Source organism: Peromyscus eremicus, chromosome 7 (assembly GCF_949786415.1).
Source record: "Peromyscus eremicus chromosome 7, PerEre_H2_v1, whole genome shotgun sequence".
Classification (NCBI taxonomy): Eukaryota; Metazoa; Chordata; class Mammalia; order Rodentia; family Cricetidae; genus Peromyscus; species Peromyscus eremicus.
In genome coordinates this window covers 16,100,773-16,124,086 of record NC_081422.1, presented here as the reverse complement: position 1 = coordinate 16,124,086, position 23,314 = coordinate 16,100,773, and the positions used below count along the sequence as shown (strand labels likewise).

At 39.1% G+C, this 23,314-nt stretch overlaps 1 protein-coding gene across 3 annotated transcripts in view; it reads left to right on the top strand.

Annotated features, from left to right (window-relative positions):
* Positions 1-12,592, top strand: part of LOC131914747 (zinc finger protein 883-like) — a 29,725-nt gene extending 17,133 nt beyond the window's left edge. The window contains exons 1-6 of one of the 3 annotated variants that reach the window (XM_059267373.1): positions 3,740-3,866; positions 5,053-5,141; positions 5,957-6,083; positions 7,464-7,544; positions 8,370-8,452; positions 8,875-12,592. In XM_059267373.1, coding sequence (XP_059123356.1) covers positions 3,842-3,866; positions 5,053-5,141; positions 5,957-6,083; positions 7,464-7,544; positions 8,370-8,452; positions 8,875-10,719 — 2,250 coding nt within the window. In that variant the 5' untranslated portion in view covers positions 3,740-3,841 and the 3' untranslated portion in view covers positions 10,720-12,592. Of the gene's footprint in view, positions 1-3,685; positions 3,867-5,052; positions 5,142-5,956; positions 6,084-7,463; positions 7,545-8,369; positions 8,453-8,874 lie in introns of those variants that run through there. The other 2 variants (XM_059267374.1, XM_059267375.1) reach the window with 2 other exon arrangements.
* The last annotated feature ends 10,722 nt before the right edge of the window (positions 12,593-23,314 follow it).

Genomic DNA, 23,314 nt, shown 5'->3' with positions numbered 1-23,314 from the left:
TACACACCAATCAAAGATTCCCCTCTTCCCTCTTCCTACTCCCCCCTCCCCCTCCCAACCCACTCCCCTCCCTCCCACAAGAAGGCAAGGCCTCCCATGGGGAGGCACATCCAGTAGAGGCCAGTCCATGCCCTTCCCCCTGCCTCAAGGCTGCACGAGGTGTCCCATCCTAGGTAGTGGGCTCCAGAAAGCCCACTCATGCACCAGGGATGGATTCTGGTGATCTGCTTTTTGATTGGAATTTTACAGGGGGTTACAGTTAAGAGATTACATGAATTTCAGAAGAGACTTTGAACTTTAGTCTTTTATATAAGTTTGAGACTGTGATAGACTAGTTTGAAGTTGGACTGAATGCAGTTTTGCATTGTGATATGGCTACACGTCTTTCGAGGCCAGGGAGTAAAATGTGGTGGTTTGAAAGAAAATGGCCCCCAAAGGGAGTGGCATTATTAGGAAGTTTGGCCTTATTGGAGTAGGTATGACCTTGTTGGAGGAAGTGTGTGACTGTAGGGATGGGTTTTGAGGTCTCCTATGTTCAAGCTACACTCAGTGAGACAGTTCACTTCCTGTTGCCTTTGGATCAAGATGTAAACTCTCAGCTTCTTCAGCACCATGAAACTGTAAGCCACTGAATTAAATGTTTTCATTTATAAGAGTTGCTGTGCTCATGGTGTCTCTTCACAGTAATAGAAACCCTAAGACAAGGCCTGCTTATAACCCTATCTTATGGGGACTTCTTAATTGAGGTTCCCTCCTTGTCAAGTTGACACAAAACGAGCCAGCATACCCTCTGGGTGGTTTCTGCCCTCTGCTAGGAGCAAAACCATAGAGCTCAAAACATGCATCTCTGTTGCTGGAGAATTTCTCTCCAGCTCCCGCCACCAAGTCCCACCAGTCCCAGAGCCCACTTATAAAATAAACACACAGACTCTTACATTATTTAAACTGCTTGGCCATTAGCTCAGGCCTGTTATTGTCTAGCTCTTACTCTTATATTTAGCCCATTTCTATTAATCTTTACTTTGCCACATGGCTCATGGCTTACTGGTACCTTACATCTTCCTTGTCCTGATGGCGGATGGCAGTGTCTCTCTCTCAGCCTTCCACTTCCCAGAATTCTTTTCCTTGTCCCGCCTATACTTCCTGCCTAGCCAATGGCCAATCAGTGATTTATTTACTGACCAATCAGCAACACACTTGACATACAGACCATCCCACAGCACATCTCAGTGTTTATAGATAGGGGCTGTGTTTGACTTTATTAGTGCTTCAGATATAGTCTGATGTTTCTTTTAAATTTTTGCTTTCAATTTTGTGTATGCATGTGTGTCTTCATGGTAGTTTGTGCATGTGAGGGCAGGTCCTGAGAAGAGAGTGTTGGATACTTTGGAATTGGAGTTACAGGTGGTTGTGGTCCTCCTGACATGGTTCTGGGAACCAAACTTGGGTCTTTTATAAGAACAATTATGTCTCTTAATTGTTGAACCAGTTTTCCAGCTCTTAAGTGTCTTTTTCCAAATAATGTATTCATCAATTTTTATTGTTTGTATGGTGTGTGTGTGTGTGTGTGTGTGTGTGTGTGTGTGTGTGAGAGAGAGAGAGAGAGAGAGAGAGAGAGAGAGAGAGAGAGAGAGCGCAAGCATGGAGAGGATAAAGGAAAACTTTGTAGTTGTAGTTGTTTCTCTCCTTCTACCTTCATGTGTATTGTAGGAATCAAGTTCAGATTGCCAGGTTGTGCAGCAAGCATTTTACTCACTGAGCCATTTTGGTAGCTCCCTAGTCAGACTTGTTTTTTGGTAAATTTATGCTGAAGTTGGCCATGATAGTGGTAGATGTATGTAATTCCAGTACTTGGGAAGTACTGCAGGATGCTTAGGGCTTCAGGGTCAGTCTTAACTGCATATTTAGTATGAAACCAGCCTGGACTGTAGGAGACTTGGTTCAAACTAACAAAACAAACAAACAACCCCATTTGATGTTCTGGTTTTAATCTTTTGCAGCAAAAGTAAGTGAGCCAGGTGTTAATTTTTATTGTCTTCTATATTGTGATCCCATTGAGGAGTGCCATTTACCACATCAGAATTTAGGGTCAAAGTGCCTAAAGCTTTAGTTCATCTCTTAAGTAGATGATTGGAACAATTCTGTGTTTTTTTTTTTCTTTCTGAGTCTTGTTTGTTTTATGACACATTTATACGTTTATTGATTTAGTATGTGTTACTGGATGGGGGAAGGACTCATGTCACAGTATGAGTGTGGAGTGTGGGAGCCCGTTTTCGGGTTCCTTGTGGCTTTACCCAGCATGTCCGCATAGAGGATGATTAGGACCATGGGCCTGAATGCAGGTGTCTGAAATGGTCTGCACTTGGCTGTGCTGGGGGGGGGGGGGGAAGGTCTTTTGCTCCACCCCCTTGGCGTCTCTATAAATGCCCTGGTTCAGAGACAGTCAGGGCCTGTTAGAATAGGTTCCAGGCCCTCTCGAGGCTATCCTTTATTTTCTGTCTGTTTATCTCCACAATATTCTCCGCAATAAATCCTTCTATCTAATATTTCCTGCTGCTCACACTCAAGAAAACTCTGGGGAACTGTGGGGTTGGTGGGTAAATGCCCCACAGTGGAGGACATCTTTCAAGAGTTGTTTTTTCTCTGTCTACCATATGGGTCCCAGAGATTGCACTCAGGCTGCCATGTCTATCTGTAAGCACTTTTACCTGCTGAGTCATCTTACTGGTCCTAAATCTAGATACTTTTGTTTCTTTTTAATTTGTTTATTTATTTTATGTGTATGAGCGTTTTGCTTGTATATGTGTGTTCCATTTGTGGTGCCTGTGGAGGTCCAAAGAGGATAACTAGAGTTATGGATGGTTGTATGCCACTATGTGGTTGCTGAGAACTGAACCTAGGTCCTTTGCAAGAGCAACAGCACTCTAACCACTGAACTATCTCCCCAGCCCTCTGAATCTAGGTTTTTGAACATAAATGCAGCTGGAAGTTTCCGTGTGTTCTGCTTGGTCTGCATCTGCTCAGACCCAAATAAACACACAGAGGCTTATATTATTTTTAAACTATATGGCCTGATGGTTTAGGCTTCTTGCTAACTAGCTCTTACATCTTAAATTAACCCATTTCTATAAATCTATATTTTGCCACATGGCTTGTGGCTTACTGATACTTTACATCTTGCTTCTCCTGGTGGCAGCCAGTAGCATTTCCTCAGCTCTCTTTCTCCTTCCTCTCTCTCTAGTTAGAATGTCCCACCTAACCTTATTCTGCCTCACCATTGGCCAAACAGCTTTATTTATCAACCAATCAGAGCAACACATATTCACATCATACAGAACGACAATCATATCAATGTTGCTAATGATAGGAACCCTTGAAGCCTTAGGATAGTTAATTTTAAAATTTTTATTTTTGTCTACGAATGTCTGTGTGAATGTATTCCATGTATATGAAGGTATCCACAGAGGCAGAAGAGAGTGCTTGATCACCTGGAGCTGAAGTTACAGGTGTTTGTGATCAGCCCAACATGGGTGCTGAGAACTGTACTCAGATCCTCTAGAAGAGCATCCAGTGCTCTTAACTGCTCAGCCATCTCTCCAGCCGATGTGTTATCATTTTTAGTGGCTTTCACTCATACCACCATCAGAAAGAGAGAGAGCTAATTATGATGCTTTATTATTGATAGATAAGATTTGCTGATGATCCATGTCTTCAAGAATGCAAGTAACGATGTAAAGAGGAAAGATCACCACTGGGCCACTTATGTATGTAAACTGCCTACACATGTCCTTCAAATTCTGGAAGAAAGTGTTCCAGTCTATTTCACCATCATCCTTTCAGGATGGAAGCCATCAATTTGTCTCATGGTAAGTCATGCGTTGTGTGCTCCTTGTACAGATGGAATAGGTGTTGCTGCTCTGGGCTTGGAATAGTCATGCTGCATCTCAGGGATGCTTCTGTGGTTTGAATATGAACTTATCCCAATGATTTACAGGAACCCTTGGTTCCCAGCATGTAGTGTTGTTTGGAAAGGTTGTAGAACTTTCAAGAGGTGGAGCTTTGCTGGAGGAAGCAGCTCAGTGTTGAATGGGCCTTGAGGTTTTGTAGGCCAGCCCTACTTCCTGTTCGTTCTCTCTTTGCCAACTGCTGATGTAATGTAACCAGCCAGCCTCCCACTCCTGTTGCCGTGTGCTCCCCTGTAGAGAGAAGAGAAGATCACCACTCCTTGTGTGTATAAACTACCTAGACATGTCCTTCAAAGTCTGGAAGATAGTGTTCCGGTATATTTCAAGGATTATATCCTCTTGAACTATAAGCCAAAATAAACTCTCCATTGAGCTGCTTCTTTTTTATTTTTTTTAAAAAGATTTATTCATTTTATTTTTTTTATGTGTTTGCCTCCATGTATGTCTGTGGACCACATTTATGACCTGTGGAGGTCATAAAATAAGGGTATTAGATCTTCTGGAACTGGAGTTATAGATGGTTGTGAATTACTGTATTAGTGCTAGGAACTGAACATAGGTCCTCTGTAATAGCAACAAGTGCTCTTAATAATTGAGCCATCTCTCCAGCCTCCAAAGTTGTTTCTTGTTGGGTATTTTTATCATAGCAACAAGAAAAATAGCTAATATAGATGGCTGAAATTGGCAAGAGTTGCTGAAGTTGTCTGTTTTATAAGCCAGCTTGCTGATATGTGTCCTTTGGTTATGGGTGCTACTTGATTTCATTCATGAGTTCCTTTACCATGTGCAGTTAATAGGTCCTGTTTCTAGGGCTTATTGTTCTTTACCTGTAAAAAGGCTGATATACTTGTCCTCATGGGCAGGGTGGCTCACCGTTCCTTTTTTCTGAGGTTGACTGCTCTGGTACTGTGTGGTAGTTCTGTATGCATTCGAGATGAGAAGCAATAAGATGAGATGAGTTTTGTGTGTGTGTGTGTGTGAGAGAGAGGGGGGGGATTATATGGGAATTTTGAACTAGGATAGGATGACATCCATGTTTGTAAATGTGAGAATTATGGATAACTCTGGTTTCTTTTTTCCTCACTAGGTTCATTTTCTAGGGACCCATGCTACTTTTATAATGAAAGGACAGAGATGGACAGGATGGTGTCTGACTGCCTGACAAATAGTTACCAGGTGTGACTAAAGTGTATCCTGTCATTACACCCATAAGGCTGACACATTTCCATGTAGGCAGACATTTTTCTCCAGAGTTTCTGGAACGAAATAAAACCTTATTCTAGGACTGAGTGATTAGTTGTATTTCTTCATTACTATATTCCCTCAAACTGTAAGCCCGAATAAATCCTTTCTCCCCGAAGTTGCTTCTTGTCATATATTTTATCATATCAATGAGAAAAGTAAACTTTTATATTGGTTTAGAATTACTGTGAAATCATTCCAGTATTTCAGTAATTCATAATTAATCTTCACCTTCATGACCCTGATCGTGTGTATTTCTGATTTTATTGTGTTCTGATAGTTGATAAAGAGGATGAATGTTCCCCTTTCTGAAAGACATTATTCACCTATCACCACTTATCAAGTGTGTGCAGTGTGTTTAGCATGTTTAAATAGAAGGAAATAAATGAGGAAGAGTATCTGGTCTGGTTGTGGGTGAGATAATGGGATGTTTTAAGAAAGATGTAAGGATGGAGTCTAGGCACTAGATTAGTGGTGTATGTCTTTAATCCCAGCACTGGGTAGGTAAAGGTGAGGAAATAGTTTAGGGTCAGCCAACCTGGCCAACCCTGTCTTTAAAAGTAAGATGTGAAAGTGAAAATTAGTAGTAGTGAGATGGATATTAATAGTGCCTAGGTCTATCCACTGAACTCTGGCATAGACTGCTGGAGAACTCCCAGCTCTTTGTAACATTGAGTTTCCATCCTCAATCTCCTGTGACCTTGGATGGAGATGTTAGTGGGCTCAAATCCAAGTGTGTGTGATTGTAGGAGTCAGTGACCTTTGAGGATGTGGCTATAGACTTCACCCAGGAGGAATGGACTTTATTGGACACAAAACAAAGGAACCTTTACAGAGAGGTGATGCTGGAGAACTACCAGAACCTGGCCACATTAGGTGAGGTTCCCCTCATTCCCTATAGATGCTAACAGAACAAAAATATTTGTATATTTTTTTCTAATTTGTATATTTTTTAATTTTGTGGTGTGTGTGTGTGTGTGTGTGTGTGTGTGTGTGTGTGTGCGTGTGTGTGTATCATAGTCCACAAGTGGAGTTCAGAGGACAGCTTTTGGGAGTCATCTCCTCCTATTACGTGAGTTGTAAAGATGGAACCTAGGTTGTCAGGCTTGGCATCAAGCACCTTTACCTGCTGAGCCATCACACCTATGAGTTTTCTGTGTTTTAGGATTGGTGATGGCAGCTCTAAGGACAGAAAATAACAGAGGGCTTGACAATAACAAAAGGCCAGGCATGGTGGCACATGCTTTAATCCCAGTATTAGGGAGGCAGAGGCAAGAGGATCTCTGTATTTGAGTTCAGCCTGGTCTACATAGTGAGCTCCAGAATAGCCGGGACTACATACAGAGACTCTCTCAAAAGACAGACAGACAGAGAGAGAGAGAGAGAGAGAGAGAGAGAGAGAGAGAGAGAGAGAGAGAGAGAGAGAGACAGAGAGAGAGAGACAGAGAAGAGAAACAGAGGTCTCAAACTCTGCCCTACTGTGTTTCAATCAGTTGTGGTGCTTTTTAAGACACAGTCCTAAAATCACCAGTGTTGCTGTTCTGCTCTACTAAAAGTACATTTTCAGACTACCTTTGACCAACTGAATCAGAAACATTTAATTTGGTGCCTTGATCATCTCTGTTTTAACAGTTCCTCCATATGATTCTGATGCACTGAAATATTTAATACTAGTGTAACTTTTTTTCTCCATAATAACAAAGATCTTGTGGATGTGGTGACACATGCCTTTCATCCTAGCATTCCAGGAAGTAGAGACAGGCATATATCTGTGAGTTCAAAGCCAGTCTGGGTCTACAAAGTTTTAGACCAGCTAGAGACACACAGTGGAGAAACCTATCTCAAAATTTTTTTTCTTTCACTTTCTTTTCTATTAATATTAGTGCTTAAAAATGTTCTGTTTACATTTATTTTTTTGTTTGTCATAGCACACATCTAAAAGTCAGTAGTCAATTTGTGGGAGTTAGTTCTTTTCTTCCACCATGTCCCAGACAGGTAAATCAGGTGGTCATGCTTAATGTCGTTTTTACTTGGTGAGCTGTCTCAGTATTAGTGTTTTGTCTTGTCTTTGTAACCATCACTTTAGGCTTTAAAGGAAAGAAACCAGTACCTATTGACTATAAAAGGGGTATTTACATGTTGGAGTCTTCAGCAGTATTTCATTGCTGTTTTTGAAACCATAGTTTGTAAGTCATGGAAAGGTACACCCTTTCTTGCTTGATCTGCTTTCATGAGTGCATCTTTCTTCATGTATAGGATGTCAGCTCATCAAACCCAGCTCAAGCTCTTGTTTGGAGGCAGAAGAGTTTAGAGTAGTTGAGAGAGGAGTTCACCAAGGTAAATGTTTGGGAGTTCAGTCTATTTGGAATACAGTAGGGACACCCCACCCCACCCAATTCTGTGGATGGCATGGCAAGCTAAGCAAGTGCTCTACCACTAAGGTGTATTACCAAGAAGTGAAAACTTGAGTCAGGAGCCTGAGGCCATTGGACTTGAAAGTTTTAGGAGATGTTTCCAAATTCCATTACTTAGAATTTTTTACAATCTCAATAGTCCAAATCTTTCTTTACTCCCTTAATAATACTGTCTCTGTTTATCAGTGCATTTAAATTTCAGAGTAAATCATTCATTTCTAAATTTTGACTGCCTATTCTCTTTGTAATTATATTTTATGTTTATGTTTTTATTGTTATCATCATTATTATTGACTATTGGATCCAGGGCCTCTTAAAAATATTATTGTTTTAAGTTTTATGTGATGCATATGGACCTGTGTGAGTTCATGTGTGCCTTGTGCCTACAGGTGCTTGTGGTGATCAGAAGGGGGTGCCAGGTCCCCTGGAATGAAGTCAGAAGTAGTTGTGAGCTGTCTGATGTGGGTACTGGGGACTGAATCTGGGTGTTTTATTTATTCATTTTTAAACAAGAACAGCAAGTGGTCTTAGCCTCTGAACCATCTCTCTAGCTCTTAGGACCTCTTTTATTTTGACACAGACCTATATCCCAGCCTGTAAAATCCTAGACCTAGCCAAGTTGCTAACATAACATAGCTTTGTTTTTAACTTGTTTAATATGAATACAAATTCAAATTAGATATGTAATTATTAATGTTTATTTCTCTGTGGAAGCACTTACATGGTTCTTGTTGTTGTTTAACTTCAGAATGGGCTATGCGACTTAACACCAGAGGGACAATGTTTCAGCAGGATATTTTTCAGTTAAAAATATCAAATGAGATACAACTGGTAAGAGTCACAAGAGATATTTCATATTTTCTTCATTAAAATAGACTAGGTATTTCATGTAAATTTCATTAAAATCCTTCCAAATAAAGAGGTATTAGAGAGAAATAGCTTACATCCATAGAGTCTAGAAAGATGTTCTAATTCTAGTTTGAAACTTGAGTTCCCATAAGCTCGTATTCCTACCTATAGTTACAGATATTGGGCTTTTAAAACAATTTCATGAAAGCACAGGGAGCTTTTCAGAATTAGAGCAGAAGGCATAAGATTCTTGCAATAGGATTTTTTCATTCACATTGAGTGAAATACATGTAATTAAAATTGGAAAAACTTTCATCCTCATCATGTTCATGTCTTTAGATGAGTGAAGTATACTAATAAATTTGAAAAAAATTAATATATTATTATTTTCTTTTAATCAACAGTCAAATAGCCACAATGGAAAGGAGCTGTGTGACTTTAAGCCACGTGAAGACAACTTCAAAGAACCTTCATATAGTCTGACACACAAAGGTATTCAAAACAGAGGAAACATTTATGATTGTGTTCAGTATGGACAAGCCATTCCTACTTGGCCTGAGGAAACCTCTTCTGCAGACAAAGGTCCTGAATTAAGCCAGTATGAAAAAGACATCAGTCTGGCTGCAAGTGATGTTTACCAGACAACATGTGTACAAGCCAAATTCCTCAAATCTAGTGAATTTCAGCAAGCCTTGGATAATCAGTCATACCTTCAGGCATCTGGAAGAACTCACAGTGAAGACAAACTCTTTAAATGGGTACGGTGTGGTGATGCTTTTAACCCAGCTGTGGGTCAAACATGCACTGGAAAAAAATCCTATGATTGTAATGAATGTGGGAAAAGTTTTAAATATTCTGCCAACCTTAATATCCATATGCGTACCCACACGGGGGAGAAACCTTATCAATGCAAGGAATGTGGGAAAGCTTTTTCTAGATGTTACCCACTAACTCAGCACTTAAAAACTCACACTGAAGAGAAGCCCTTTGAATGTAAGGTTTGTGGAAAATGCTTTAGAAATTCCTCATGCCTTAATGATCACTTTCGAGTTCACACTGGAATAAAGCCCTATAAATGTAAGGACTGTGGCAAAGCCTTCACAGGGCGCTCTGGCCTTAGTAAACATTTACCAACACATACTGGAGAGAAGCCTTATAAATGTAAGGAATGTGGGAAAGCTTTCACTTCAACCTCAGGCCTTATTAAACATATGAAAAGTCATATGGGAGAGAGACCCTTTGAATGTGATCATTGTGGGAAAGCTTTTGCTTCTTCCTCAACTCTTATTACACATTTGAGAACACACACTGGAGAGAAGCCCTTTGAATGTAAAGTATGTGGGAAAGCGTTTACTTGTTCCTCTTACCTTCGTATTCACATGCGGACTCACACTGGAGAGAAGCCCTATGTATGTAAGGAATGTGGCAGAGCCTTCACTGAGCGCACAAGTCTTACTAAACATTTACGAACACACACTGGAGAAAATCCCTTTGAATGCAATGTGTGTGGAAAAGCATTTGCATGTTCTTCCTACCTTCATAATCACATACGGACTCACACTGGAGAGAAACCTTATATATGTAAGGAATGTGGAAAAGCCTTTACTGTTTCTTCACATCTGAGTAAACATGTAAGAATTCACACAGGGGAGAAACCTCATAAGTGTGAGGAATGTGGGAAAGCATTCACTGTACGTTCTGGTCTCACAAAACATATACGAACTCACACTGGGGAGAAGCCCTATACTTGTAAAGAATGTGGGAAAGCCTTTACTACATCTTCAGGCCTCCTTGAACATGTAAGAAGTCACACAGGAGAGAAACCATATGAATGTGACCAGTGTGGAAAGGCCTTTGCTTCTTCATCGTATCTTATTGCACATCTGAGAATTCATACTGGAGAGAAGCCCTTTGAGTGTAACGTGTGTGGGAAGGCATTTACATGTTCCTCCTACCTTCACATTCACATGCGAACTCACACTGGAGAGAAACCCTATGAATGTAAGGAGTGTGGGAAAGCTTTTGCTGTTTACTCACATTTAAGTAAACATGTCAGAATTCACAGTGGGGAGAAAGCCTATAAATGTAAAAGTTATGGAATACCTTTCAGTAGTTCTCATCTTTCAGGACACATAAAAACCCTTGAGATAAATTCTTTGGTTGGAAGGAATGAAGAGACTGCTTTAGGAAGTTCTATTGCTTTAACAGTGCATTCAAATTCACAGTGGCAAGAAAGCTTATCAGTGTAAGCCGTTTGTAAAGTGATTATATACTAGTTGGCTTTAAAGATGTGAAAGAACTCATGTTGCAAAGATGCCTCATGAACTTAAAGAGTATGGGAAGTCATCAGAATGCTCAAAATCAAGTTCACATGAACCCACTTTGAAGCTGCACAGTGTCAGAAATTGGAAAGCCTTCACTGTTTCATGGGCTTTTTAGAAGTATGTGAGAGAAACTATTGATATACAATGTGGAAAACTGTATTTCTGCTCAGTGCTTTGATTACCTATAGTGGAGGATTTTGTGAAAGTAAGAAATGTTGGAAAGTAATTATTTACATTAGTCATCAACATTCAGTAAACATGAAGTGGTTCACACTTGGGAAAATGTGTGTATAGAATATGGAGGTTGCTTTTTTGTCTTAAGATCTTGTATACTAACAGAAACTTGGCTTTTTTGATAGTTTTATAAATTTGTTTTAACCATTTTTTTTACATTTTCAATATTTGAGATATTTTTAATATTTGCACTTAATGACTTTCCAGTCTTTAAAATCTATTTAAGATGTATAAGATCCTGTGGAGTATATATACCACAAAACAATTATCAGTTTAATTAAAATGTGATACAGTAATTTGGTTTTGGTGTTATGAAGCAATTTTTACTGTCTTAGAAAATTCAGGTAAAGTACATTGTTAACTATATTCATCAACTGAACTCTTAAGTTATCTTGTAACTGAAAGTTTATAACCTTTAACAATAACTCATAAACACTAACTGTTAGCTCTTGGTAACCACAATTACATTTTTTTCTTCTGTTTGACTGTATCACCCTCTTTTGAAGACAGGGTCTCACTATGTAGTTCTGACTATCTTGTAACTTACTATGTAGACCAGCCTGGCCTTGAACCCACAGAGATCTTCTGCCTCCCGAGTCCTGGGATTAAATGCACACATAACCTCACCCATTTACACTCCATATTTAGATATTATAATGTATTTTTAGTTTTTGTCTTGGTTTATTTTGATATAACAAAATGTCTTCTAGTTTCATGCCTGTTGTCTTGCGTGACAGAATTTCCTTTAAGAAACGAAAAGGGTAGACATTCTACTCTTTACGAACAGACTCAAAACATTTGTATGTATGTGTACATATGATGTGAGTGTGCATGCATCTCTGTATGAGTATGGGCTCTACAGTGTGCATATAGAGGTCAAAGGAGAACCTTGGGTTTCATCCTTGCCTTCCACCTTAAAACAGTCAATTTCTCATCTTGCCAGTCCCTATGGAAGTTTCTTTACACAAATGAACACTTAGATTGTTTCCATACTCTATTGTTGGAAATAAATTGAACTGCTACATTGAACATAGATTGCAAATATCTCAGTAAGCATTCCTTAAGTTTATGCCCATAATCAGTCTGTCGGATTATTTAGTTGGTGTATTTATAGTTTTATGAGGAGCTTTGACACTGTTTTTCAGATAGCTCTACCAATTTTTCTTCCATTCAGAATGACAGTATATGCAAACATTTTTGTCTTTCTTATTTAGATGCCTTTTATTTCTTTTTCTTAATTAATTGGCTCAAAGTTGCAGTATCATGATAAATATAAGGAATGCTGTTCTTGATCTTAAAGGAAAAGCTCTGGAGTTTTTACTGATTATGATGATAGTCACTGGCTTGTCATACATGTATAGTCATTAACAAATTAAGGTGCAATCATTTCTGTATTAAATATATTAAATATTTGTTGAGAGTATCATGAAAGAGTGTTGACTTTTTAAGTGCCTTTTATTTTTGTAACTTTTTCTATGGTGATTTACTTATTCTGTTATGTGATGTGTGACACCTGGTTATTGCATATGTTGAATAAACGTTGCATTATGGGTGTGGATCAAAATCATAGTGCATGATCCTTTTATAAAATAGGTGCTTCACATGTGATGATTAAATTCATCTATCAAAAGACAGACATGGACTGACAAGATGGCTCACTAGTTAAAGGCACTTAGCATCAAGCCTGACAACTTGAGTATGATTCCCATAACATCCATGATGGAAGGAAAGAACTGACTCCTGAAGGTTATCCTCTGGCTTCCATATTCATGACACATTCATGACATGAGCACACACATCCACAAAACAAATAAATGTGAAAATAAAAGACATGAGGAGCCCACAGGCTACTCTGGCAAAGAAAGGCTAACTGCAGATCTTCGTCTTTCCCTCTGCTTCTCCAAATCCAATTCCCCAGTCTATCCTCAGCTCTGCAGCAGACCATCTTCTGTGGCCTGTCTTCCTTCCAACCTCCTTCTCCAATGGATCACACTGTTTTTTTTCCCTCCTACCTTCCCTTTCACAACTCATTGGTTTGTCCCTACCCTCAATTCCAGGAGGCACTGTTCCAACCAGGGAAACAGGCAGGCTCACTGCAGATCTTCACCTCTCCCTCCATTTCTCCAAATCCATTCCCCCAGTCTCATCCCCAGCTCTGTAGCAGACCACCTATTACTGCCTCTTATTCTTAACTAAGCAGATCTTGGTGGAACACCCTCCTTTCTTCCCCCCTATGAACCCTTTTAGCCCCCCTTCCTAGCCAATCCCCATTCCTAAGTGTCCGCTCCCAATACCTAGAAATACATTTTACCTGGAGCCCCTGTGGCCATACATATTAGGATACCAGAAGAATTTCCCACTTGGCAACATAGGACCACCACCACACTTCCTCAAAACCAGGGAAGGGAACAGAAACCTAGGAGCAAAACACCCATTCAATAAACACAAGGCCAGATATCGGCACCTAGAATTCGAGTCTTCCTAAACCCATGCCTAGATACCATCATAGAAACACACTAACAGCTAGGATAATGTGTCACCACTAGAGCCTGGCAACTCAACCACAGTAGGCCCTAAGTATTGCACCATAACTGAAGCACAAGAATAAAACCTTAAAATAGTCTTTATGAATAGGATAGAGGTCCTTAAAGAAGAAATGAATCACCTAGAGGAATTATGAAGACACAAATATTTGATGGATAAGAATATAACAGTTTAAGAACTGAAAGTGGAAATTGAACCAATAAAACCCAAACTGAGGAAATCAGGAAATGAAGAGTTTAGGAACTGGAACAGGAACCTCAGTGTGGGTACCCACAGATACCTCAGCTTGTGACTTGTTTTTATCTTGACTCAAGGTAAGAGAGTCTGAGCTTGTTTTTCTCCCCTACCCCTACAAGACTGCATAATAGGATGTTTTGGCCAAAGGCATGGTTACCAAGTGTCTTACACTTCAAGGGCTTAATCACAGGATGCTTTGCCATAAGGTGTGGTAACTAGATGCCTTGAGTACTAAGGAGGTGTTTACACTTGACTGTACTTTGTACCTTCAACCGTGATGTCCTTGAAAGGGGGAGGTCTTTTTGCCCTCTTGCTTTGGGTTTATAAAGTTTGTGAGTAATAAACTCAGTTGTCTGTGGTATTGACCCAGAGCCCTCCCAAAGCTATCCTTTGCTTCTGTTTTTTTTCTTCATCTACATCTATATTTCAAAGCTATTATTTCTCCAGTTCCACCCCCGCCTTCAGAACCATTTGACAGGTCGGACAAGTCTTGACACCTCAGAGGCAAGCATCACCAGTAGAATACAAGAGATGAAAGAGACTTTCCTGTTGTAGGATAATTGTTTTGTATACTGGGAAGATGTGTTTTTGATAAGGTGCCTTCTGATTGGTTTAATAAAGAGCTGAATGTCCAAAAGATAACCAGGAGAGGATAGGCAAGATATCCAGGGAGAAAGAGAACTAGGAGGCTTATGGATAAAACCAGCAATATACCAGGGAGATATTGAAGAGGTTGGACATGTGGTACAGAGTAGAGGTAACTGAGCCACATGGCAGAACATATTAATAAAAGCAGGTTAATTTAAGTTATAAGAGCTAGTGGGACAAGCCTAAGCTAATGGCCAAGCTTTCATAATTAATAAGTCTCTGTTTTGATACTTGGGGGCTGGTGATCCAAAGAAAGTCTGACAAGAAAGCTTGCTACATATGGAGCCCAATATCTGGTCACGTATATTCACATAAGGCTTGAGAAGCTAAAAAAAAGTTCTGAACAAGCAGCTTCCTGATCACTGTGGTTGCTTGGTGACATACAGAGGCATGGCTCTTTTAAGAGGCCCTACTATGCATCTGAGTACTTGAGCAGCTAGCACTGGGTACAAATGTCTGCCACAGGTGGACATAGCATATTCCCAGAGCTAGAGTAGGTAAATGTGGCTACAGGGCTGATACCCATAGGCATGAGGCTAGGCACTTATGGAACCAAGTGGGGGCAGAGGCAGCCATCAGTGCATCATATGTTAAGCAGAGCCAAACTTGACAGTAGTTTAGCAGTTTAAGATTTGGCTCACATAGTCAGAAGAGGCTGCAGATGTGCAGAAAGTCAGGTCCCAATTAAGAAAATCTCTGAATAGATATACTATGCTTTAAAATGCTTAAATGCTGAAGAAAGAAAAGAAAATGGATATAGACAATCATAGAAAAATAAATAGTTGCTGGGTGGTGGTGGCACATGCCTTTAATCCCAGCACTTGGGAGGCAGAGGCAAGTGAATCTCTGTGAGTTTGAGGTCAGCTTGGTCTGCAAAGCAAATTCCAGGACAGCCAGAACTACACAGAGAAACCCTGTCTTGAAAAACCAAAAAAAGTTTAATAATCTTTTAAGAAAGAGCAAAGTAATAATAGCAAAAAAGGCCATATAAAGATGGGAAATACACAGGGTGTCTGGATCATGTATGGTATTTTGTTGACTTCAAATTTTTTAAATACTAATGTACAAAAAACAATAGCTGCTGAAGACATTGGATTATGGAACTGCTAAATTAAACCAATCTATATATTTTAAGACTGTCTTAACTTCAGAGTGGAAGTAAAAATACATGTTGTATTGGGGGAGAGGATTTGCTTTTGTTTCCACAGGAAACAAAGAGCTACGGAGTTCTTCAAAATTAATAAAGACCAGATTTGATCAGGGGAGACCTGAAAATCTTGGCTACAGACATGAAGAAAAAGACCAAGAAAAACTACAAAACAGGTGATGTATATGCTGATACCTCTACATGGGAACATCTCTGAGACTGGACGAGACATGATAAATCTTGTTGGCTACAGAGTCCTCATGAGAGTTTGGTTGTACAGTCCAAACAGACTTAAAAAGTTGACATGTTTTTTTACCTTCTCATAGAACAAAAAATCTTTAGTTGACTTGTGCACACCACACATCCCATACTTGTGTTAATGAGGATACATATGTTACCTTTAAAAGTTTGTGTGTTTTCAGAAAAAAGGACCAGACACCAATGAGGATAAGACAAATGGCTCAAGACATCCAGCCTCTCAGAATGCCTCAGTTGCAGTTTCCTCAAAAATCTATATCCAGAACACCTTTAAAGTTGCTAGCTGAGATGGTCCAACCTCACAGACTACTCCAGCCAAACTTCAGATAAACTAACCACTTTCCCATCATACATGGACTGAACAACAAATGATTCAGCTAGCTCTCCCAGGATTTGATCATTATCCCAATTTTCTCGGGGTCCCCTAAAGATGTCATCACCCCCCAATGACAGGAATCAGTCTAGAAGACACAACATTCACATTTCTACAAGGTAGGGTGGGTGATTTTGGTCATTCAGTGGGTTATGGATGTTTGTCATCATTTAGGGGATTTGGTTTCAAATTGTTACTGGTCATGATAAGGGAGGAAACTGAACGAGTGAGGTTGGATTCAGGAATCTGTTTCTGAAGGGAAAAAGGGGGAATATAGTATAGAAATGATAGGAAAAAGTAGATTATTGAATATACTTTTAAACTAAAAAGCAACTACTAGTCTTAAGTATTTTTACATTGATATGGAATTTTGTAATTGATACAATTTTAAGATTTTTTATACTGTATATATGTCTCTACTCTTGTTTAAGATATTATGCCTATGTAGCTCATTCAGTAGTGTAGTGTAAACTTCTAGTCCTTGAAAGTTATTATAAACTATTTAAGATAATTAAGAAATACAGGCTAGTAGTTAGTAATCTATAACAATCAAACTTGTAGTCATGTTATGTTTTCAAGGTTAAACAGAGATATATTTTAGTGCTGCAAGCCACAGGAAAATGTAATGGAATTCAGCTACTATCACAAAAGCTACTACTTGGAAAAGTCAAGAAAGGAGCCAGGCGTGAGAGCAGAATAGAAGCTATGTAGAGAATTGTGTTGGTATTTTGATGGGGGATTGCATTGAATCTGTAGATTGCTTTTGGTAAGATTGCCATTTTTGTAATGTTAATCCTACCTATCCATGAGCATGAGAAATCTTTCCATTTTCTGATATCTTCTTCAGTTTCTTTCTTCAGAGACTTAAAGTTCTTATCACACAGGTCTTTCACTTGCTTAGTTAGTTACCCCAAGGTATTTTATATTATTTATGGCTATTGTAAAGGGTGATGTTTCTCTGATTTCTTTCTCATCCCATTTATCATTTGTATATGGGAGGGCTACTGATTTTTTTGAGTTAATCTTGTATCCTGCCACCTTACTGAAGGAGTTTATCAGCTGTAAGAGTTCCCTGGTAGAATTTTTGGGGTCACTTATGTATACTATCATATCGTCCGCAAAGAATGAAAGTTTGGCCTCTTCCTTTCCAATTTGTATCCCCTTGATCTCCTTTTGTTGTCTTATTGCTCTAGCTAGAACTTCATGTACTATGTTGAATAAATATGGGGAGAGTGGACAGCCTTGTCTTGTTCCTGATTTTAGTGGAATCACTTTGAGTTTCTCTCCATTTAATTTGATGTTGGCTGTCAGCTTGCTGTAAATATTCCTTGTATTTCTGATCTCTCTATAACCTGTATTATGAAGGGGTGTTGGATTTTTTCAAAGGCTTTTTCAGCATCCAATGAGATGATCATGTGATTTTTTTCTTTCAGTTTGTTTATATGGTGTATTACATTGACAGACTTTTGTATATTGAACCATCCTTGCATCCCTGGGATGAAGTCTACTTGGTCATGGTGGATAATTTTTTTGATGTGTTCCTGGATTCAGTTAGCCAGTATTTTATTGAGTATTTTTGCAACAATGTTCATGAGGGAGATTGGTCTGTAATTCTCTTTCTTTGTTGCATCTTTGTGTGGTTTGGGTATCAGGGTAACTGTAGCCTCATAAAAAGAATTTGGTGCCGGGCGGTGGTGGTGCACGCCTTTAATCCCAGCACTCGGGAGGCAGAGCCAGGCGGATCTCTTTGAGTTCGAGGCCAGCCTGGGCTACCAAGTGAGTCCCAGGAAAGGCACAAAGCTACACAGAGAAACCCTGTCTCGAAAAACCAAAAAAAAAAAAAAAAAAAAAAAAGAATTTGGTAACGTTCCTTCTGTTTTTGTTGATGGAACAATTTGAATAGTATTTGTATTAGCTCTTCTTTGAAAATCTGGTAGAATTCTGTGCAGAAACCATCTGGTCCTGGGCTTTCTTTTTTTTTTTTTTGGTTGGGAGACTTTTAATGACTGTTCCTATTTCCTTAGGCATTACTGGTCTATTTAAATAGTTTATCTGGTCTTGATTTAACTTTGGTATGTGGTACCTATCCAGAAAATTGTCCATTTCTTTTAGATTTTCCAATTTTGTGGGGTACAGGTTTTTGCAGTATGACTTGATGATTCTCTGGATTTCCTCATTGTTTGTTGTTAAGTCCCCCTTTTCATTTCTGATTTTGTTATTTTGGATGCTCTCTCTCTGCTTTTTGGTTAGTTTGGATAAGGGCTTTTCTATCTTGTTGATTTTCTCAAAGAACAAGCTCTTTGTTTCATTGATTCTTTGTATTGTTCTCTTTGTTTCTATTTTATTGATTTCAGCCCTCAATTTGATTAATTCCTGGCATCTGTTTTTCCTGGGTGAGTTTGCTTCTTCTTGTTCTTGAACTTTCAGGTGTGCTGTTAAGTCACTAGTGTGAGATTTCTCCAACTTCTTTATGTGGGTGTTTAGAGCTATGAATTTTCCTCTTAGCATTGCTCTCATGGTGTCCCATGAGTTTGGGTATGTTGTGCATTCATTTTCATTGAATTTTAGGAAATCTTTAATTTCTTTCTTTATTTCTTCCTTGGTGATTTAGTTGGGCATTTTTTATTCAGTTTCAATGAGATTGTAGGTTTTCTGTAATTTTTGTTGTTGTTGAGATCTAACTTTAAGCCATGGTGGTCTGATAAGATACAGGAGATTATTTCAATTTTTTTTTTGTATCTGTTGAGATTTGCTTTGTGACCAAGCATGTGGTCAATTTTGGAGAAGGTTCCATAAGGTGCTGAAAAGAAGGTGTATTATTTTTGTTAGGATGGAATGTTATGTAAATATCTATTAAGTCCATTTGAGTCATAACTTCTCTTAGTTCCCTTATTTCTTTGTTAAGTTTCTGTCTGACAGACCTGTCCATTGGTGAGACTGGATGTTGAAGTCTCCTACTACTAGTGTGTGGGATTTGATGTGTGATTTAAGGTTTAGTAATGCTTCTTTCGCAAATGTGGGTACCCTTGTATTTGGGGCATAAATGTTCAGAATTGAGACTTCATCTTGATGGATTTTCCCTGTGTTAAAGTAATGTCTTTCCTGATCTCTTTTGATTGATTTTAGTTCGAAGTCTATTTAGCTATTAGAATAGCTATACCAGCTTACTTCTTAAGTCCATTTTATTGGAAAGTCTTTCCCCAGCCTTTTACTCTGAGATAGTGTCTGTCTTTGAAGTTGAGGTGTGTTTCTTGTATGCAGTAGAAGGATGGATACTGTTTTCATCTCCATTCTGTAAGCCTGTGTCTTTTTATAGGTAAATTTAGGCCATTGATATTAATGGATATTAATGACCAGTGATTGTTAATTCCTGTTATTTTTTTGGTGGTAGTATTGTGTGTTTCCCTTCTTTGTTGTTTGTTGGTGTGGGATTATCTGTTGCTTGTGTTTTCATGGGTGTATCTAGCTTCCTTAGGGTGGATTTTTCCTTCTAGTGTTTCTCTAGTGCTGGATTTGTGGATAGGTATTGTTTCAATCTGATTTTATCATGGAATACTTTTTTTTTTAAATTTTTTTTTTTTTTTTTACTCTGTGTATGGTGATTGAGAGTTTTGCTGGGTATAATAGTCTGGGTTCACATACATGGTCTCTTAGGGTCTGCATAACATCTGTTCTTGACCTTCTGGCTTTCAAAGTCTCCATTGATAAGTCAGGTGTTCTGATGGGTCTGCCTTTACGTGTTACTTGGCCTTTTTTCTTTGTAGCTCTTAATATTTTTTCTTTATTCTCTATGTTTAGTAGTTTGTTTATTATGTGGTGAGTGGACTTTTTTTCTTTTGGATCCAGTCCATTTGGTGTTCTGTAAGCTTCTTGTATCTTCATAGGCATTTTCTTCTTTAGCTTGGGAAAGTTTTCTTCTCTAATTTTGTTTAATATATTTTTTGTGCCTTTGAGTTGGTATTTTTCTCCTTCTTCTATCCCTATTATTCTTAGGTTTGGTGTTTTTATGGTATCCCAAATTTCCTGGACGTTTTGTGTTATGACTTTGTTGGCTTTAGTGTTTTCTTTGACTGATGAATCTATTTCCTCTATCATATCTTCAATGCCAGAGATTCTCTCTTCCATCTCTTGAATTCTGTTGGCTATGCTTTCTTCTGTAGTTCCTGTTTGTTTACTCAGATTTTCTCTTTCCAGCATTCCCTCAGTTTGTGTCTTCTTTATTCTCTCTATTTCAGTTTTCAAATCTTGAACTGTTTCCTTCACCTGTTTAATTGCTTTTTCTTGGCTTTCTTTCAGGGATTTATTGATTTCTTCCAATTTTTTTTTTGTGTTTTTCTCGATTTCTTTAAGGGAATTTTCATTTCCTCTTTAAAAGTCTCTATCATCTTCTTAAAGTAATTTTAAGGTCTATTTCTTCTGCTTCTTCTGTGTTGGGATGTTCAGGTCTTACTGATGTAGAACTACTGGGTTCTGATGGTGCTGTATTGGTCTTTATGTTGTTGACTGTATTTTTGCACTGGTGTCTACCCAACTCTTCCTCCACTTGTTGCAAGCAGTGTCTATGTCTGAGGGAGCCTCTCTTGGTCCAATTGATACTCTTGTTCCAATGGGAGCTCTTGGTCTAATTGGAGCTCTTGGTCCAGTTGGTGCTGATGGACTCAGTGTCTCAGGGAGAAGCTCTTAGTCCAATAGGCAGTGCTGGTGGGCTCTATCTCAGGGAACAGTTGCAGTCTCGGAGTGTGGGTAGGTAGGTTTGGGAGGGGTGGGGTTTGAGAGTTACAGGGTCTGGTGGAAGATGGTGGTAATCTGACCTGTCTCCAGGAGACCTGCCTGCTGACCTGAAACTGGTACTGCAATGTGTGGTGGTGTGGGGGTACAGGGTTGTATTTCTGGGCCCAAAGCCTAGAGGCTGAGGTGTTTGGCTATGAGAACAAAGACTTACCTCTTAGTCCAAATGGCACTGGTGGGCTAATACATTCTTATCACAGTTTCCCCTCCCACATCTTCTCCCAGGCCCTTCGTACCTCCCCGTTCATCCAACTACATGCATTCTTTTTCTCTTTCTTATTAGAAAACAAACAGGCAAATAAAAAACAAACATATTAGAATAAAACAAACACAAAAATCACAAGAAACACATGCACATCACAAAAGCACAAAATCAGACACCATAATATACAAGCAAAAGATCAGTAATATAAAAAAGTGCCCAAATATTTATTAGACAAAAAATCTACAAAACACTTGAGTTTATTTTGTGTTGCTTTTCTCTGCTTGGCATGGAGCCTGTCCTTAAGTGTGGTTTGTGTACTCAGTGAGACTCCACTAAAGAAAACTGATTTTTCTTTTGCAAGTGGTTGTCAATTGGAGTTTGCTTGTTGTTTAAGGATGCAAGGTCATGTTTTCGTCCCCAGCTTAGCCCTGGAACTCTGTCTGACTTAAACTTCCTGAGGCCCAGTGCACGCTGCCATAGTCTCTGTGAATTCATATGTGCATCAGCCCTTTTGTGCGTGGAAGACAATTTTTTGGTATCATCTATCTTCTCTGGGTCTTACATTCTGTCTGCTTTCTCTTCTGCATAGCTCCCAGTGCCCTGAGGTGGCAGATTGATGAAGACATCCCATCTAAGACTGATTGTTCCAAGATTATCATTCAGCGCATTGTCCAGTGTGCATTTCTGTATTTGTTCTCATCCACTGCAGGAGGGAGCATCTCTGATGATGACTGAGGGAGATACTGATTTATTTGTGTAGCAGAACATCATTATGGGTCATTTCATTGCTATATTCCATTGTTTGGTTTTCTCCTGGGTACATGGCCTGTCTAATCTTATGATCTTGCCCATGGCAGCAGTGTCAGATATAGGTAATTCCATCTTGTGGATTGGGTCTTGAATCTAAAGCCAGATGATGGTTTATTACTTCAACAATATTTGTGCCACTATTGCACCAGTGTATCATGCAAGCAGGTCACCATTTTAGATTGCAGGTTTTGTAGCTGTGTGGGTGTTTACCTTTCTCCTCTGGTAGCCTGCAGAATACCTTCCAGTAGCATGAACACTAGTCATGGGTGGGTGAAGGATATAGTTAGTCAGGAGCTTGACTTCTCGATGTTCAATGAGATATGTGTTATCTTCAGCAGTGTGGACTTACCATCCATTTGTGAACAGTAACCAATAGCCTTGGTAATAGCTTGAGTTATTTGAGGGTTCCTATGGGACCCCTTTGGCCAACCACTCAGTTAGATATAATCCATTCCTTGCACTGGAGGTTTCACTTAGTGCCCAAAGATATCTAGTTGGGGCTTTATCTCCCCCATTTTTTGGTGACCCCATTTATATTTCCTTAATATATATGTTTATTTTAAGAAGCTTCTACTGTATTATGTTTCCTTATGACCCCTCAAATGGTCCTTATTGTTAGTCATCCCTCCCCATATTTCTTTCCTTCACTTCCTCTTCTCTCCCTTTCCCCATTTAACCTTCTGTTTTGGTCTGCTACCTGTCTCTCCATAACTATACATTCTATTTCCCTTCCCCAGGGAGATTTCCCCCACCCCCAGTGTCTTACTCTATACCTTACCTTTTTGGTTATATGGATTGTAGCATGCCTACCAAAGGCTTTAAAGCTAACATGCACATATAAAAGAATACATAGCATATTTGTCTATTTGGGTCTGGGTTCCTTCACTTGGGATTTTTTTTCTAGCTCTATCTATTTACTTGTAAATTTCATGTTTTTGTCTTTTTATGAGCAGACTAATATTCCATTGTGTAAATGTAATTTTCTTCATCCATTAATCTGTTAATGGACATCCAGACTGTTTCCAATTACTGACTATTATGAGTAGATCAGCCCAATAATAATGTATGAGTGTTTTGCCTGCCTGTGTGTCTGTGTTTCATCACCATGTGTGTGGTGCCTGCAGAGTCCAGAAGAGGGCTTTGAATGACCTGCAACTGGAGTTATAGACAGTTTTTAGCTATTATGTAGAGTCTGGGAATTGAACTTAGGTCCTCTGGAAGAGTAGGCAGTGCTCCTAACTATTGAGCCTTCTTTCTAGCCCAGAAATAAATTTAT